At 44.8% G+C, this 19,921-nt stretch overlaps 1 protein-coding gene across 2 annotated transcripts in view; it reads left to right on the top strand.

Annotated features, from left to right (window-relative positions):
• The window catches only part of DOCK8 (dedicator of cytokinesis 8), a 1,170,453-nt gene that overhangs the window by 974,787 nt on the left and 175,745 nt on the right, over nucleotides 1–19,921 (top strand). For both annotated transcript variants that reach the window (XM_069625758.1, XM_069625759.1), the window contains 2 exons: nucleotides 13,473–13,607; nucleotides 19,273–19,425. In XM_069625758.1, coding sequence (XP_069481859.1) covers nucleotides 13,473–13,607; nucleotides 19,273–19,425 — 288 coding nt within the window. The remainder of the gene's footprint in view (nucleotides 1–13,472; nucleotides 13,608–19,272; nucleotides 19,426–19,921) is intronic.

Raw genomic sequence — 19,921 nt, 5'->3', positions numbered from 1 at the left:
CCTTGGATGTCATCAAACTTTCTCCATCAAAATTCATCTAAGACCGAAATCCTGTTTTTTCTTCTCATTTCTCTGACTTCTGCAATTGTATTCGCTCTCCACTCTTGCTTCTCCACTCTTGTTGACTGCTTAATCTCTTTTTTCTCCTCCTTTCCCTTCTCCCTTTTCCTATCTCCTGCCCTTACTTTCTTCTATGCACTTACTCTATCAGAATTGTCCCTGGACCTAATATGATAGCAACCTCGTCTGTTTCCTCCACCCACCCATTACTGTTTTTTTTCCTCCCCACAACCCCTCCAGCACTATCTGAAATGTCGTCAGGCCTAGTATGATAGTCGCTTGTTTTGTTCCTCCCCTCCCTTTCTGCACCCTTCTCCCTCACCTTTTTGTTTTTCTCCGGCTCTACCAGAAATGTCGTCAGGCCTAGTACGGTAGTCGCCTGTCTGTTTCCATTTCCTTCCCACTCTCCCCCTCCCTTCCTTATCTATGTCTTAGCTCTTGCACTATCTGAAATGTCGTCAGGCTGAGTACGATAGTTAATTTCACATCCTTACTGTTCATGGCCTGTAAGAATGTGGTTGTATTTTCCCTTGTTCCCTCCCTTGCCTTGAAGCCCTTTGAAACACATTGTGAATAGGCGCTATATAAATAAGCGATCATATCATCTGAAATTCCCTCTCCTATTCCTCCTTCCTCCATTGTTTTCCCCCCAACGTATCTACCCATCTCAACTTCTGCTCACAAACGTGGTATCCCATTCTTCCCTTCACTCTCCTTCACCTCGCAGATTTTATCTACCACTTGCGCCTGTCACTTTCATGTAGTCAATATGTGTAGTTTTCCCCTTCCTAACTTTCAGGGCACCCAAGCTCGTGGACTCTAGCATTATGCTTCCATACAGTGGCTACTCTGTTTCTCTTTTTCTTGGGTTACCTGCATACCAGCCTGCTCCTCTTCGTCCTATCTTTAATTCCACGATTCTCTGTATTTGTCGTCTCACTCCTCGTGGCTCTATCCCCCAGCCACTCCACTCACTTCCATGGTTATCCTTTGAGTTCCCTCTTCAATACCATTTACTTTGCATTGTTTTCAAATGTTTGTCTGGGATGGCACCTCCCTTTCTTTCTTCTCTTATATATCCTGGGGGCAACTATCACGGCCACTCAGCTCTCAATCCCCACTCCTCCTGTCTGCTCCTGGTCCTCCCTCGGCCCAGTCATGCTTTCCTTCTTGTCTCTCCTTGGAATTCTCTTCCCCTGTCTATTCGATCGCACACCTCATACTCTTCCCTTCATTTGTATCCGAAAACACATTTTCTTTCTTCCTCTTAAATGGATCATTGTTTAAATTATAACTTTCGTTTGCACCGTTATGGCTACATGTTGTTCAGTGCTTTGGCTATGAGCGCTATATAAGTACAAATAAATTAAATTAAAATGACTCGGGAAGAGCGACAGGACACGCTGTTACTAACCCTGTGAGGTATTCCGGCTCCGGGCACTAGCAGGGGGAAAGGGGGCGCTTGTGTGAGGGGGAAAGACCTGAATGGTAAAAACAGGGGTGCATGGGTAACTTCATTGTGGTGCTGCTGAGAATGGGGTATGCAGGAAGCGGGTCATGTAGGCAAAGAGTAGGTAGCGAGCGGGATGGGATGTAGGGGAGAGAGGCGTGTGGGCGACTTGATGCACACGGACAAGGAAGGGTGCAGAGGAAAAGAGTGCATGGAAAACTTGCATGGGAAAAGGGACGTGTAGGAGAAAAAGAAGAGCAGAGGAGGTGCAGGTGTGAAAGGGGAGCATAGGGGAGAAAGGGAAAAGAGGTAACGGGAGGAGGCGGGGACAGAGTGAAGGGGAAGGGAGAGAAAGGGCATAGGAGGAGAAAGGAGAGCGCCGCTTGGAGTAAGTCTCAGCACCGGAGGACAGGACTCTATCTGCGTGATATGGCGCATTTTAAGCACGCAGCTGAAAGCGCGCTTGCATTATACGGTTTTAAACAGTTATAGCTGTTTGCAGCGCATGATTATAAACTGCACGTTGGTGTGTTTATTCCCACAGTACACAGGCACTGAGTATTTTGCAGGTATTCAACTGGAACATGTCCAGTGTGAGAAGGAGAAGCGTTGAGCGGTTCCAGACTAATACTGTGGTCATGTGTTATGAGTAATAAGTACTTATGCTCTTTGATGCGGCATGTAAGCTTACCCAACTGTGTGGCCTGTGCTGGCATGTCATGTCTAATGGGATATTCCACAGCTTTTCAATTTGCTCGGGAGCCCATTTGGTCGAATTTCTTTTACCACGCTTTGTTTTGCCTGCATAAAATGGCAGTAATTGTGCGTGGGGTGCTGTATTCGGCTTATGATAGCAGCACCTGCTCAAGGGGGCTGCATTTTGCATTTGGTGGCTATACTGAGCATGTCTGGCTTCAACTGACAGAAGACAGCAATAACTGGACACGTTAAGTGGTCATGTTTTAGGAAGACTGTGCCCCTGGCCTATGTATGATAGCTCTGCTTGTTGCGCTCCATGTCACCCCTCACATATATGATTGTCCACCATAGTCTCTCCACGAAGTCCAACATGTATCTGGGTTTTCCCTTCGTAGGGTGATATGCCCCCACAGATGTTACCCTAAACCACGCACACCTTTCGCCACGTCTCAAAGATATGTCATGCTGCTTTAGGCTGGTTTCCCTGGCCGTCACCCACAAAAAACCCACAAAAACGAAATACAAAACAACGGAACGGAATAAGATGAAACACAAATGAAAGCAATGGAATGCTTCCAAGGCGAGCACGTTGCCGCTGAGCTATCCTCCCGAGATAAAGAATATAGGATGGTGAATGCAATGTAAATAGAGGAAAGTTTTGAATAGCTGCTCCAGATGGTAACAATCTGCATTTGCCTAGTACTGTAGAAATGAGGGTTCCAGTGGTGTGTGGACAATAACATGCTTTGTACTGAAGCTCCAGTGTGTGAGCTTACATGTGTTAGCATATTTTAATTGTTAATTTATGTAAGTATGTTTCCGGACAAGAGTGGAGATGCTCTGGGCTCTGCTTAAATCCTAGAGGGTCTCTGTCACCCAAGTGGACAGGTGGAGCTACAACAGACACCAGTAAGAGATCCACACTGGGGTGGTGTAAGGGGGCAGCCTGGTGGGCATGATCTGAAACCCTTCTCCTGTGCTGATATGCAGCGAGTGTGAACACACATTAAAAATAGGATGTATCTTCACCATAGTTGTTACTGGGTGGGGAGCTGCTTCAGTAATAGCACTTACTGCAGATTTTTGACATCAGTGATAGCACATCATGTGATGTCATCGAGGTTACACTCCATATTACCTCCTGTGACATTGTGGGTATCTAAGGTCATTTGATGCCATTTCCTGTGATGCCACTGGACACACCGTGTCACTTCCGCTACCCATGGGTGTGGAGGGGCAAGGGGCGGACATGCCATATTTGCTGGGACTTTCCCAGCATTTGATGCTCTGGTCTCAGTTGCAACGAATTAATTGTGTGTAAAACCCGTGTCTCGGTTTTGCAGAAAAGGTCAGATGAGCACTGAAATAAACAAATAAAAAAGTGCTGAAAGAAACTGATTTATCGTAAACGATGATTGCTCAACGCCGCCACCCAGTGGCCAACAAGGAAAGGTCTTTGCTTTTTTTGGTCATTTGTCATGGATGAGGCCCTTTCTGCTGCTGATGTCCTGCATGTTCCCTTTCGGCGTCCTGGTGATTTTAAAGGTCCACGTCACCAGGCAATTAAAACACACTCTAAAGGGACGCCTAGATAACGTTTCATAATGCCCTATATATGAGTAGCATGTCAACAGAGCCCTTATCAACACAGCCAAAGCCATGTGATGAAAAGCTGGGATTTGTAAGTTCCTTGTGAGAATCGCAAGATATATCTTGCTGTTAGCAAGTGAGCAGTAATGCAAGGGATATGGCTACTGCTGACATATTGGCTTGAATGTTAAAAAGAATTTGTAATGAGTCATGTTGTGCAGAAAAAAAGCAATTGCAACATTGCGGTGTATATCCAGCGATGCCTAGTATACAGTCAAAGTAAACAGCGAAGACTAATTGTCCATGTTACTGAAAGTTCCAAATGAGAGGGAGAATTATTTTATAGTCAACTTGTTCAATTGTTTCATGTGGTGATTTCTTGCTTTTATTTTAGTTTGTTTGGTTCTACATTAATATCATGCTTTTATATAGTATTCCTTTAACTTCCAAGCCCTGTAATAATAGGTACTATCAACAATTTAATGGTACTCGGGGTCCTTTTACCTGAGGGTGATGTCATTGTAATACCTCTCTGGGGATGAAGACGCACCTGAGGTGCAGTCCTACTTTTGTGTTGGGATCAAATGACAATTGGTAGTCCTACTTCTATGTCGGTGCCATGCCCCTTTTTTTATTTTAAATATCTGGTTACTATAGCTATCCATGACATTTTCGCAAATTGCCGTTCCTGTTGCCCCGCTCCATGCCTTTTTCTGCTCTCTAAAGCAGAATTATTTTTAGGCCTTTTGCTTCCCTCACCTTTGTTTCCCCTCTTTCCATTTGTTTGATGTTATCTTTTCTATGGAGCCTATGTCTTTATTCACTAAGGTATTTCCCTCCTTTGCCCTTCTTTTTGTCGGTCTGCAATATAGCAAGCCTTTGTATGTCCTTGTCTCCATCTTGGTGTCAGATGGAAGTCCTACCTTGCTAGCTCCGCCCCTCTCCACACACTGGATAATGGGTTCCCGGGGCTCCTAGTGGGTCACGTCCATGGTATGAGTGGCTTCCCATCTAGTCCGCTTCTTCTTTTGGGAATGTGTAGCGTGACAAGCAACTCCAGACATATTTCAGCCTCAAATGTCCTATTACTGAGGTCTGGCCCTAAAGTGCAATGGGGGCTCTAAAGCTCAGTCCCTGTACCGTCTGCAGGTAGGTATTGGCACTGACAGTACCCTTTTAAGTCAGCTTTCCTGGGCTACAGGGTTCCCTGCGACCTTGGAACAGTCAAAGTCCTGACTTCATCACATGAGGTAATTCGTTAACGAAGAAGACAAATAGTTTGGAAAATGTGCAGCTCTACCCAGTCCAATCCAACCTTCACAAACCCTCTGCAATAATCTTCCTTTTTTCAGGGGAAAACGAGGAAACATTCAAGCTGGAATTGTTTATCAAGTGGGCTGCCCCATATCAAAACACATAGATTAAAGAATCCAATCCTGCCTGTCTTCCCTCTGCTATGGTGCTGCCCGGATTACAGCCATTCAAAGCAACATCCTCTGCTTTGCTCGTCAGTGCCTGTTACGGATGTTCAAGCCAAGTAATTGCTTCCCAGCCTATCTTCATCAACCTTAACAGACCACTATCTAAGTACATTTCCAAGCCCACTCTAACGTAACAACCCTACTGAAAATTGTCCACTGATAATCCCTGTTGATCTGCAAATCTTGTTCCAATTTCCCATTCCAATCTAAAATCTTAGTGAAGAAATGCTGCTTCTAGGTGCGTGCGCCTAGAGAAAGCCAACAGTCTGAATGCTCACCAATCCGATATGCGGCCTAGCCTAGGTGCAGAGACTGCTGTCGGATCTGTCCAGGGTTATATCCCACCTACTTTGGCTACTTGGTGTGAAGTTGACACAGTCCTTTCACAGTTATCTGTGCCCTTTAAAGAAATCAGCTGATACTACTCATCATATTGCAGTTTGTGATATGAATCAGGCCAAACTAAGGATAATGCCCAGATGGTAAGGTTGATGGTACTGGGTCCCTCAAACTCTTCAAAATCTTCACATGCATTGAGTATTTATCCCGTGCCTGTTACCAGCAAAGGCATAGGTCTTGCAGAGCGGAGGCTTGCCCGAGGTCATATAAGATACTGTGCCCAGGCCTGGACTTCCAGGGAAGGGATCAGAATTAAGGATGTGAGGAGATCGGTTGGAAAGGAGTTTTTAGTGAGCATGCCATAAGTTAGAGGGAAAGAAAAGAAGGTGGGTTGGCAGTGTTTTTGTATCTGGGTGGAGGTATACAAACTCAAATTCTTTCGTTTTCGAATGAGGAAGTGCAGAGCATTAGAGGTGAAGGACTGGTAACTTTAGGTGTACGTTCTAAGTAGCAGATCTGCAGCATCTAGTTATGGATGCTCAGAGGGCATGCTGCTAGTTGTGTGAATAACCGGTCCAGTCCAGTTTTGGTTGGAGCCTTGCACAACTGGATGTGCTTAGGGTTTTCCAGTCCAATCAACTAGGGGTAGATCATCAAAGTCAGAGGTGACTGCAGCATGCAAGAAAGAGGATCGAGGGAGGCAGTAGGACATGAAGAAAGGATGAGTTCTACAGGGGTGACCAACCTGCTTGGCCACTGTGAGGTGCTAGAGATGCTATAGGCGGTGGATACTATATGAATTCAAGGTTTGCTCCATCATGTATTCCTTTCTGATACCAAGATTTATTTACAGCTGGATTTTAACCTTTGCCCCTATTGCCCTAATACCCATTTACCATAAATAGTGGATGCAGCTACTTTCTAAAATAAAAACATGACAAAATGCCTGTTTTGGAGTTGGCTGGAAAATCTATGCCATTTCCCACCTTCGTATTGCAAGGCTCCTGGGATCCATGCTCTTCCAACTGCATATTGAGAAACCTAGTCCCTATTATGCACCATGGCACAGTGATGAGGGAGTAGGTGAGCATCACAGTCCTGCTATGCATTGCGCCGGTGGCAAACCATTCAGATTTCTCCCTTTCAAAGTAATAATACATCATAAAGCCCACGGTTCTATACAAATATGATACTAGAAACAGTGTTTATACATAACAATTATTTGATCAGAATTATTTTCAAGGTTAAATAGTGGGTTCAACTCACAAATTTGCACAGAATGATCATGTCCATATAAACCAAGATCAAGACCTATAGTAACCGATAGAACTGACCATAATCTAATTTAAGTCATAAACTTCAAACTTAAGAAAATGAAATTAATATTTATTCAATTACTACAAAAGTGTACAGTTCTTTACACAAATTCCAAAGAAATAATAAAGACACTTGTCTTCACTCTAATGAATACATGCATATCATGCTCATCATACACATTAATTCACTATCACACAGGAAACAATCCATCACTTCTAATACAAAACCCAGTCACTGGGCAGGGGATACAGACTAACAGCATATATGTAACACTTCAGTGCACCTAGAACTAATAACAAAGTGTGTCTATTTCTTCATATATCAGTCGACACGTGTTTCAGCCAGTATTGGTTATCCTTTAAGTCAGGCGTAATGCTGCTCCGGCCTTCATCAGGACAGGAATGGCATAAAAATTGTACACCAATCGTACTACAGTCTTGTATTCATGGGTGTCTCTAATTGTCATTCTTGCTTCCTTCATCTCTTATCTACCAGCCCTTTTCTGGTACCTGACCGTCTTCTAGTGTAGGATCACCTGTAACCTACATGCTGGTGGGTGAAGCTTCTTGTTTAAAGATGGAATTGGCATTCAAGGTGCTTGCCACCTCGCCCTTTTAGGTTGGGATGTGGCATGTGTTAGCGGAAGGTTAGTTTCCAATTCATCTGGGAATCCTTAAAGCTTGAAGGTTCCACCAATATAGTAAAAAGATGTGGCACAGCTGATCACCCATCCGTCTGTCAAAGCAGTAGCTTCTGTGGCCATCTTTGCGTGATTAAATCAGTACAATGTGAGTGCTTCCCCACACGTAACTATATTCAGCATGATCATGTATAGCATGAACCTCTACATATTTTTAGAAAACGGTGCAGGCAGCCATTCAACAAAGTTGACTTGCACACTTTGACAGAATTGGTTGCACTAAACATTACCCTTCTCGAATACGAAGTGCAGAGTATGTTCTGTGATGAATCCAATGGTGTCATCACTCCTTACCCAGCAGAGACCTCCACATGTGGTCAGGGGACGGCAGCCGCTATCTGATCCTGACCCTGGGGGCAGCACCCCCCATGAGGGAGGATCTCAAGCGTGGAGGGATCCCTCAGGGGAGTGACATGACATCATCGGATGAGACATATTATCCTCCTTGTTCCTTTGAGGATACCCCATCCATTCCCCATGCCTTAATGGCATATTATCATAACTCCCCTCACCCACCTATGAAGGGTACTCAGAATACTTTTCCATACTCTGTATACAAGTCATCAAGAACTGACTTCCCTTCCCCTAAATTCAAAAGTACTGTAACAAGGAAGCTTACCTGAGTAATGAAGATCGTTGAACGACCAGGAACACAAGCTGCACTCTTTTGGTTGCAAGCGCATAATTGATGTCGGGACATTTAATATGATAGGATGTGGCATTTTTAACATGCCTGTACATAAGTGTTTCTTGTGTTTTAGCGGTTTCATTTAAACCACTGAACCAGCTGACAGGAGAGAGACGCTGGCTGGAGGAGTTTAGTCCTATTGGTACTGACCGAGGGACTGCTGGCTGGTGTGAGGTCCATGGAGCCAACCGGCTCACAGAAGAGAGCAGACTGCAGGAGATGGTACACTGCAAGTACGCCACGAGTGGAAGTGAAAGAAAGGCTAACTGGCATATGCAGGTACCGAAAGGCAGCCTCCACACCGCTCGAGCATAGAGAAACCCAGAGCAGGTGACCAGGAGCGGCAAGGGGCACTAAAGCCACAGAGCCGAGGCGGCAAACCCAGAGAGAAGGAGCGGGACATCAAAGAGCAGCTGCAGGGTTGCCGCGGGTGGACCAATGCATGGCACAGAGAGCCAGTGAGTCCACCGAAGGGTAACTAATGCACCGAAGCACTTCGTCAAACCTTCCAAAGGCAAATAAAAGTAAATGAAGCATATGAGAAAGAACAAGAGACTCAATATTTCTTAAAGAGACATAACAGAATAAATATAAGAGATAGTCAAGTTTGCAAGTGTGCGCAGTGTACCTGTGAGAAAGCCATGGCAGGAGAGTATACAAAGCAGATTCAATTTGCAAGAGTGTTCACACGAGAAAGCCCTGGCAAGAAAGTATACCAGGCAAGGTCAAGTTGGACATTGTGTTAAGTACATCACATGAAGAAGTCCTGATAAGGATACATCAGGAATAGCCAAAGACTGTGTTGAAATTATATTAAACAGGAGTAGAAACCTGGCAGGAGAGTACACCAGGTATCCTACCAAGATTAAGACTGACAGCCAAGTTGTTTTGCAAACCAGTTGTGTTGTTGATCAAAGAAACTCAGGGAAATGATATCCCTACTTAAAAGTATAAAGCACAGAGAAGATAAATCCAGGGGAAGGGAGTTATCCTCTGGAACTGTGAACTTTATCCATCTGGAACCTTTGTGTTGGAGTTACACCTTTCCTTTTTGAACATTTGTGAAGATTTCAAGGCCAAAGACATTCCCCTTTTCACCTTAGAGGTAATGCGTAGATTGTGAGGGCCAGTGTAGTATTTCGGACAAAGGATGTTTTTGCTTTGGACATCTTTTTAACTTGTTTATTTATACCAAAATGAGGCAGTGAAAGCCAAATCAAAGAAGCATACAGTCTTGAATAAAGTACATACAAAATAGAAAAACCATAAGAATTACATATACCCAAGCCTAACCCCACATTAAAGCAAGACAAAAACATACAAATGAACTAATATACATCAAGAAATCTTCTCCAAATGTTTTCAAAATCGCTTAATCTCTTCTCTCTTCTGAATATTACCTCCTCCATGTTCGCAAGAGAATGCATCTCAGAAATCAGTCGGATGAAAGTGGCAGTATTTGTGATTTCCAGTTACGTAGAATAATTTTTTCCCAACTAAAGCACCTCTGAACAAGAATTTTTTCAGGGAAACTGAGAAGTTATCCAACAAATCATTACTGCCCAAGATCATCATTTTAAAATCCAAATCTATCAAACTATCTAGAACATGTAGACACATTTCGCAGACATTAGACCAAAACCCACGAACACATGAGCAATGCCAGAGCATATGTTACATTGGGCCCACTTCACTCAAACATTTTCAGCAATCATTCGAATCAGACATCCCACGCTTCAACAATCTCTGTGGGCTCCAAAAAAACCTATTCAAAACTTTAATCTGTCTAGATCTTTCACATAAACTCAACGAACAGAGTTTAACCTTTCCACACATATTGCTTTGGACATCTTGACATTGGACAGACCCTTAGTTTTTGTTTTAGGCAGGGAAACACCTTCCCGACTAGGGATAAAGAGGCATTTTCCAACCCCTTATTATTTATTTCAATAAATGTTTATGGCCAAAACCATGAGTTTTCTGTGTCCACATCTCATTCCTGGTAAACATTGAGGCATACTTTGACCAGTGGGACTTGTCCTTGCTGAGGCATAGCCCGCAAACAGGCCTAAAAGCTAGCACTGAAACTGTAAATATGTATGTGTATGCCTTCCTGGGGTTTAAAAGCGAATATTGTGGAGCAGTGGTTATGCAGGGATTGGGAAATCACCTTGTCGCTGTCTACATAGCGGGAGAAATAATAGGAGAGGTGGGCTAAAAGCACAGGGCCTCATCACGAGATGGGCTGTATCTCGGCTGTAATACAGCACGACTGTAATAGCCCCAGCACCAATGGTCCAGCGGTATTACAGTCGGATCACGGATTGGGTGTTAACGGTAAATCCCCATTCCACATTGGATTCAATGGGGCATTTTCAGCGCTAATTATGCAGGCTAATACAGCTGGCGGTAATACAGCCGAAAACAGGGGATTTTTGCCTCCAGAGAAAGGCTGGAGGCAAAACAGCCCATTTAGCGCCCAACTCGTGATAGGGCCAGCCCTTAAATGTGGCTGTAATACCGTTAGCACTGCATTTAAGGGCTACAGCCCAACCCAGTCTTTACCACACCGTGCATATATAATTTCCATAGTTCCCACATGAACCTTCAATGCCTGAGGCTTCTGTTTCAATAACAGGTGCCCTAAATACATACCCTTCCTTTGACTGGTTGGAAGTGTTCCTGTTTGCATTTCCTGCTGGTTACCACCCACTCATTATTTATTATTCATATTTATAAAGCGCACATCAGCCCAGAGGCATCGTGGCACTTGTTACATCGACATACTTAGTTACAGGAAAAAGATCACTTGACATTTGTTACAGAAAAGTATCACTTGACATTTGTTACATGGCGTAAGCATAATTGTATGACATACTTGTATCTTTGACGTGTGATAGCCAGAGATAGGATGTATACATAGATTACATTCTATTTATATTACATTTATATTACAGTATGTCTATAAGGAGCAATGGGTGTGCTAGCCGCTTTGGTTCAGTAGAGTGGTCTTTAGGTTTTTGCGGAAAGCAAGGATTGAAGATTCAGCTCTGAGGGGTGCAGGGAGTGCGTTCCATAGTTTGGGTGCAATGTATGAGAAGCCTAGCCCTCCTGCTGTGGCTCTCTGGATGCGGGGTATGTGTAGCTGGTTGGTGTACTGCGTTCTTATGGGGCGTGTCGAGACGGTTCTGGTTATGTCTTCTGCTAGGTAGGTGGGAGCTGTGCTGTTGATGCATCTGTGCGTGACAGTGAGGATTTTGAGTGTGATGCTGTCTTTGACTTGGAGCCATCGCGCTGTTTGTCTGGCTTGAGATATGTGGTCTCTTCTAGGAATGCTCATAGCGACTCGTAGGGCATTCTGTGAGGTTCGTAGTCTCGGTATATTTTTGGGGAAGTGCCAGCCAAGAGAGCATTGCAGTAATCGAGTTTGGTGCCTATGGTTGCTCTGGTTATTGCAAGGCAGTTGGGTGCAGATATGTAGGGTTTAATGGCTTTGATAAGTTTGGTGCTGTAGGCTGAGGCAGAGGCTATGGCGCTGACCTGTTTGTTCATAGATAAGTTAGCATCTATGTGGACACCTAGTGTCTTGACAGAGGAGGATACAGTGATGGAGGAGTTGTCTATATTAAAGTTGGCGTATTCAGGACTTAGTTTTGCTATTGTATTTTTCTGTCCGAGGATCAAGATTTCAGTCTTATCCCCGTTAAGACATAGGCCATTGATAGCCATCCAGGCTTGGATGGTAGCATAGATATCATGTGGGGCAGTGGCATCTTGATGGTAGGAGCCGGATAGTGGTATGAGTACTTGAGTATCATCAGCCTAATTGGTATATGCTATACCCATAGTGTCAAGTAGGTTGAAGAGGGGTTTAGTGAAGAGGTTGTAGAGGGTAGGGGCAGTACATGAGCCTTGGGGTACACCGCAGTGTATGGTTGTAGGATCCACATTTGCTATTTTGGAGAAGACCTTCATGGCTCTGCCTTCCAAGAAGGACGTAATCCAGGTTGCTGCTTGTTGAGAAAAGAGGGCTGCCTGAGTGAGGAGGGGTGTTAGTGTTTTATGATCGACCAGATCAAATGCTGCAGATAGATCTATCAGAAGGAGTAGGGTAGGTTTGCCTTTGTCCATGATCTGGGAAATTTGGTGTTTTAGGTCTAGTAGGGCAGATTCTGTTCCATGCCCTACACGGAAGCACGATTGTCTTAAACCCAGTATGGAGTTGGATTCTATGTATAGTTGGATTTGGTTGTGAGCTGCCTTGTCCAAAATTATCAGAAGGAACGGTACTTTTGTTATAGGCCTGTAGTTGTTGGGCCGAGCTGGGTCTAATGTGGCCTTTTTTAGAAAGGGGCGTACCCAAGCTTCTTTGAGACTGCTTGTTCTGAAGGATGCATTCATGAAGGCAGTAACCAGAGGAGTGAGGTCCTTGGCACATTCTTTGATGATTTTGGGAGGGCATATGTCTCCTTTGCAAAGTGATGGTTTGAGGCGCTTGATGAGATCAATGACCTCAGATTCGGTTGTGTCTCTAAAGACGAATTGGGGGTGATGGGGATCACTGCGCTTTGCTTGTGCGACAGGGTTGGTCTTATGGTTAGGGAGAGCTTTGCACACTTGTGTTGCTTAGACCATTCCCTCCTGGTGAAGCACAGAACCCTAGATCTGTCTCAGGAGATGGGCCACCACACCCGTAAACTAGGGTGTTCAGCTCCTCCTCTTAGTTGCTGAACTCGACATTGAGACAGGTAGACAGATTACCACCCCCTCCTGCACTGCTGATGAGTTGGCGGGTCTCTTGTAATAGAAAGCACAGCAAACTGTACCACCCCTGGCTGCTATGTGAATGTTAACCTTGAAAGATGCCTGATGGAGATGCTTGGAAAATAGTACCCTCAACTCCAGTGTGGGCTTCTCCAATTGTGTCTTCCCCCCTGCCCTAGGCAATCTTCCCTTTGAATGTTGCCCTGATTTTGCCTGCATGACTCCTGATTTGTTTTCTTGTACATTAGAATAAATGTGGGTGAGCAGTAGCTTGATCTCCTGCCTGTGCACTACAGAGAGGGTCTGTATTCGCTATTAATGTGCTTCCTTCAATGCCCAGGTTCCCAAAAGCTTCATGATGATGATCGCTTTCTCTGTCTCCAGGGTAACTCGGCTGTGGACTGTAAAGACAACCTTCTGGGGGGAGTCCTGAAAGTCCTAGTGCACTCCTTGAGCAGCAATCAAAGCACCACCTACCTGGGCCACTGCTTTGCAACACTCCGGGCTCTCATTGCTAAGGTAAGCTCATGCAACTGTGATTCATTGATGCCCATTACACATTGCGTGGCATGCCTGTCTCTGATGCACATTTACATAAGGTGTAGCAGCTAATACTGCAGGCTCATGTGCAGTACCAATGGCTGATTTTGCCACATACAGACATCAGCCTTTTTATGCATACAGTTCACACATATCAAACCTTAAACAAACACATCCTCACCCTATCGCACTGCCTTTCCTTACCTACCTCCTGCCGTGTACTTCCTGCCCCTGATGTCTCAGGGCCAGCTTTTGGGAATACAGACATAGGCACAATGCCCATTACCCACCCGTACCAGACTGAGTGCCGTGAGACCACTATAGTAGTAACAGGCACAGTATAAGTGCCTACTACATGTGGCATATGTCTCATGCTACACAGAAAGGAAAACAGGGATAGCAACCACACAAATAGCACATATGGAGGGATAAAAGGGTATGCACCAATCTCACAATGACTCACTTCAGAAACAAGGTGGCCCAACCCAGAGAAAATTGAGACTTCCTGATGACTTCAACACATTGTCACAGATCATACTCTGGTTCTTGTCACAGAGACATTCTTTAAATCCAATTCTTGAAGCTCACACACAAGCAAGCACCCTCTCTGCCATGGAAGAAGCCTGGAGAAATGAGGCACAAGTGGGGGCTATTTTCTGCTAGTCATAAAGACATTCTACTGGCCTTTGCAGAGCACCTGATCAAGATTTCAGACCAACATTTATACTAGCCAACATCACCCGCAGTCCCCTTCTGTTGTTCCGTTTCGGCAACCTGTCTCCATCCATTGAGGTAGAAAGGAACAGGTGTGTGTGTAAGTTGTTCCTATACTGCCACCTGGATCCACTGCTGCCTTTGGGTATGTGTCCCCAAGATCCCCTGAAATGTAGGACAGTATTTGTGGAGAGGGTGCACAAAAGGACCACTAGTAGCAGAAAGTTGTCAGGAAGAATCTACATAATCCTTGCATCTGTGAATGTCACGTAATAAAGCCTGTTTATGACTTGGAGTGCACGGTGGCCCTTTTCGCTCAAAGTGGAGTTGAATGAAATAATTTACGACCTGGCCTATGAGCTACCATTTTTGAGAGAAATGTTTTGTTTCCTTTTAGTGATGCATTGCATGGACAGATGGCTGCTCCATGATGTACAGGCATCTTGTATTCCCTGATAATAGATGGCATGCTCACTCACTGGACCCAAATTAGTTCTTCTAGTATGGTGACAAAGACATATGAGGTCAAACCTCTGAGAAGATACTCGGTGCATTGAGTATATCATTGCAAGAAGTCCTCTTAAATTATTTGCCAGAGTTCCACTGCCTCATTGCAACAGCTGCCGTCGATAGAATTCCTGCTCTCTGCAGATGATTGAACTATGCTATCCACCGCTCAGGAAGTCTTCCAAAAGAGCACAGTCCTGAAGAAGTTGTGAGAAGCCTGAAGGTGTCTTACCCACTAGTCCCTGGGGATCTGTCATCCAGGTGGCCAGGACATGGCCATCACCTCTGGATCCAGTTCCTGGGGGTGGACCAGTGCAGGGGGGATCACCTGGTTGAGGGTTCTTCGGGGAGTGGGAGACCGGATGGTGAGAAGCGGTATCCCTTTCCCTGTAACACCTTTTCCCCATCCGACCAGGTAGGATACTTAGGAACTCAACCCCCCCACCCCTTTCCTGACACATACACTTTCTCACAGGCAGCTCACTGTGAGAGAAATTGGGCTAACACTCGAGCCGTAAACCTGACATGTCCCAACACAGTGGTCAGGCAGAGTCAGGCAATTACTGATCATTTTGGACACCTGACTTCCATCACACTTCCCCACACAGATAAAAGTGAGAGCACGAAAGCACACTTTGAGCAAGGCAAAGCACACGAGGAAGCAGCCGTTCCAAGGTGGCAGTTTAAAACTAGGATAAAGACGGCAAGACCAGAGAGGGCTGCAAGGAGGGAAGTGCTCTTGACCTTTTCAAAGAGAAACCATTACTTTCACAAGCCTTCGAGAATAAGAAACATAAGACCTGGAATGAAAGCTGAAGAAACCTGCATTGTGTGTCGGACTTACCTGGATCTCTCTCACATCGATAGCCAAGGAGGGGAGGAGCATTGCCGCTGTGGTACTGTCCTTAGCTCCTACAACAAAGTCAGCACAGCCGGTGAGTCGGGGAGACTGATTGCAGACCGGTCTGTGTTCGAACCAAGGTTGGAAGCCGCAACATTGTATGGAGAATTCTGAAGAGAACAGTGTGTGAAGCGTATGTGATGAGTGACATGAATATAATTGAACATTGAAGGAGTGACTGAACTTTTGAAGCCAAGATAGATACTGTATACAGAGTGGTCCATCGCCACGTGGGTGCTCATTCAAAGGTTCATCTGTTGGGTATCCATCTGAGAGATGGCAAATGTAAAAAGGAATTGTGAAATCAAAGTGGTCGTGCAACGGGTCAAGCTAAACCCTGTGCACATTTGAAAGTCTTCGATAGTTAATATGACCTAAAATTGGTCCGAGCCTGGCTGAGGGAGACTAATTGTGTATGAGGAAGGATATGAGCCTGGCTGAGGGTGACCCGAGGTGAACTGTGAGTCACCCGAGAAAGAATATTCTCTGAAGATTAGAAAAGGGGATCTAGATTGAGTACTTGTAAAAGGAAAGGAGCTTTTCATTTGTTTTGGTACATCGGGCCCTCTGAATCAAGAAACTTTGATAAGTAAAGCGACTTGGGCATAGAAGGCCCTGATGCTGGTAATGGAACCGTATCCTCGTGCCAAAGAAGCCAGAGAGTGTCTTATGCTCGAGTGAACCACCATGTCCCATGCTGAAAACGTGGGGAAGGGAGGCCAATGGCCTGAACATCCTGATATATTATTTTTGTGAACACTTCTTTCTTTTCATGAACACTACCCCACACTATTTGTATTTAGAGGTAAGGATTAGCAATAGTTTTTTTTAGTATAGGCCCTTTTATTTTGACGAGACTCCACTAGGACTGCATTATTATTATTTGATGGCCGTAGCTTGCTCCCATCTGTAGATTTAGGATTAGATTGGCATTCATCACACCCTTGTTTAATTTCAATAAACACCCTTGAACTGTGGACACTTGTGTCTGTCTTACTGTTGATACCATGCCTTCCTTTCAAAGTGTACTGCAAATCACCATGGAGGTCAGTTGGGGACATACCAAAAACTTTGACTTCTAAGCAAAGTAAGAAACATTCAAAATTAATTCAAGTGTTTCATTACTGATGACAGAAATAGAGCATATCGCACATTATGCATACCACGGTCATGCAATATCCATATCGGGGCCTTTAAAAATTGACCCAAATCACTTTAGTAAATGCTCTGTGTGCATTCTGTGCTATTAAAAAAATCAACTAGCACACATAAATCCTTATTAACACCCTCTATCACAATCGGAAGTGTCAACAGTAGTCAATAACTACTTGTATTGACTGCATTCCAAACATTCTGACTTTAGAAGCAAAGGAGGACACAATAGAAAACATTTTGCTGCATTCGTGAAACGGCAGTGCAATTTCCCAGCAAGATATCTTTGAATAAGACACTACTTCTATGGTAGGATCCTTTTTTCATTGAACCTTCAATGTCCCAGGTCACATCCAATTTAGCTCATCAAGGTGAAAGCTAAAACATCGAACAAGGGTTTCAGTTCCATATAGAAGCACCATTCACTTTTCAAAGCATGCCCAGGCTAACATTGTTCAAGCTCAACCAAGTTTACATTTAAAAAGATTACTTTAAAAAGAATACCTTAGCATTTAATTATTGAAAAATAAAACCAGAGTTCATGTACATGTTTTTTGTTTTTACTTTACACACCACTAAACTTACTTTTAAACTTCACTACCACAATTGCAAAACTTATGTTGCTATTGCCATATATAATAGCCTTATATACCCTTGAAGGGGTAATGATCGCTTGGTATAATGACCCCTCTCCGGGTTACGGCTCTTCTTTGGCCCTCAATGGATATTGCTGTAGAATAAGCTTGCCAAGTTGTTCTTATGTGGCTACATTTTTTCATGAACAGCTCAAGAATGTCCTGTCTTGGAGCAATTTACTTGTAGAAATTCTGAGCGTACTTTCAGCAAGTGTGCTGTGTTTGCACAGAAACCCAAAGCAATCACAGCCGAGCAGAAGTGGGAATATTCCCTTTGCTGATAAGCATCCAAAAACAGAAGCTAGGAACAGGGCCGGCAATCTAAAGGGGCACTACTGCTCGATCTCTGTCAGGAACCGCACAACACGCACAGAGCACAAGGTACACATTGAAGATCGAATCAGACTGACAGAAACGGAACTGGAAACCTAGAGAGGCCCGGTTCTGTGACCAGTGTAACAGCAGAGAAGTAGAAACTGGCAGCAAGTTCCACCTGCGCTCTCTAAGATGCACGCATAGGACCGAGGCCCACATCCAGAAAGTCTTCCAGAAGGGAAGAACGTTCCCCTTAGCAAAGTGAAGATATAGGGTCTCATCACGACTTTGGCGGTAACCCTTAAATCCGGCGGTAGCACTATTACCGCCGGATATAGGGGGCTGCAAAATCAGGACTTCGGCAGATTTCGCCCCAGCTCTGAGCTGGGGTGAAATCCGCCGGAAATTCGCGCTCGTACCGCCAGCGGGAAATCCACCGACGGTATTAGCGTGAAATTTCCCCATTGAGCCCAATGGGGAATGGGGCATTCCCGAATGGGCCCAATGGGGAATGGGGATTAACATTACCGCCAAACTCGTGATCCGGCGCTATTAGCGCCGGGGAGTTCGGCGGTAGGGCAGATAGCGCCGGCGCTAATGGCGCCGGCGCTACCGCCCAAGTCGTGATGAGGCCCATACTGTGCATTCTCCTAGGATAACACACAGAGGCGGCAGGAGAGGCTGTCAGGTGATCTACATTTTGCCATTTTGCCATCAATGTCATAAATGTAGATAGGCAATGTCATCTCAAGCCAGTCTAAACACATACCAAATATATATGCACACACGCAACATTGTCAAAATCGGAAAAGTGATAATGTACTTGCTCTGAAGGTAATTCTCTTTCTGAACGGTGGACCCTTCTACTGTGACATCATGGAGGATTAGTGAATCCATAGTCAACCGCTGGGACATCACAGCAGGGGGGTACAGCATTTTATCTGCCAGGATTTTTATTTTGTGCTATATGGGTCACTTTAGTGAGAGAATATGTTCTTTTCAATGTTGTATGTAGTTGCCTCATGCATCCACTCTGCAGTCCCTGCAATTTGGATCCACTGGGACAGCACAGGTGGTGAGAAATTGGGTGCAGGGGGCAGCCATGCACCACATAAAATTATAGCTTTTAACTACACCTGGGAGTTGCATGTGACATCATAGAGAAGTGGGGCTTCTCTCTCGTTGTCTACCAGATGCCACTGCGAACCCCTCTGTGAAATGTAGTCCCGTAGTTGACAGCTACCCATCTGTAATTCTACATGTCTGCTGTCCAACCTGCAATCTGTGTCATGTACCAACTTTAGTAACACTAGAATAACTTGGTAAGCCAATGAATGGCATCTGCATTTTCTATCAGTTTCAGTGAATGGCTGGATGAATGCTGTCCTGCTTGCGAGTAACACTTGTTGTCTCCCCCTAGTTTGGAGACCTGCTGCTTGAGGAAGAAGTGGAACAGTGCTCCGACCTGTGCCAGAGAGTGTTGCACCACTGCAGCAGCGGCATGGACAGCACCCGCACTCAGGCCTGTGCCACCCTTTACCTGATAATGAGATACAGCTTCAGCAGCATCAGCGTAAGCTATCATGTGTCGCACCATCATCTCTGCCTTCATAGCCACAAAACTACGTATACTTTGAATGAGGAGCAACATCATGTGTGCCTTCATAGCCACAACACTACGTACACTTTGCATGAGGAGCAACATCATGTGTGCGTCCAGCGTCATTTCACTAGGTTCTGTAGACTTGGCATATGTTAGTCATTTACCCTGGCTGCTTCCCCCACATGTCTTCCATTACCTTCCCAGTAAATCCTTTCTACTATCCCACAAGGGAAGGAACCCTAAGTCTCATCAGATACGTTGGTCTGCTACTTACATCAGCCCTAACCAGTATACACACTAGTGACGGATGATGACAGTCTCTGGCCAAACCATCTGGGGAGCCTCAGGTTGCTGACCCAATACACCCAGATTCTGTGCTTCAACTTTGATGCTTGGGATGGAGCCAGTGACATTCTTGAGGATATACTGACTTTCCAATTGTGTGTTTGGTAACATATTTAATTCT

Source organism: Ambystoma mexicanum, chromosome 6p (genome assembly GCF_040938575.1).
Source record: "Ambystoma mexicanum isolate Mex_15411 chromosome 6p, UKY_AmexF1_1, whole genome shotgun sequence".
Taxonomy (NCBI): Eukaryota; Metazoa; Chordata; class Amphibia; order Caudata; family Ambystomatidae; genus Ambystoma; species Ambystoma mexicanum.
The sequence above is the reverse complement of the archived record's forward strand: the minus strand, read 5'-3'. Positions and strand labels throughout refer to the sequence as shown.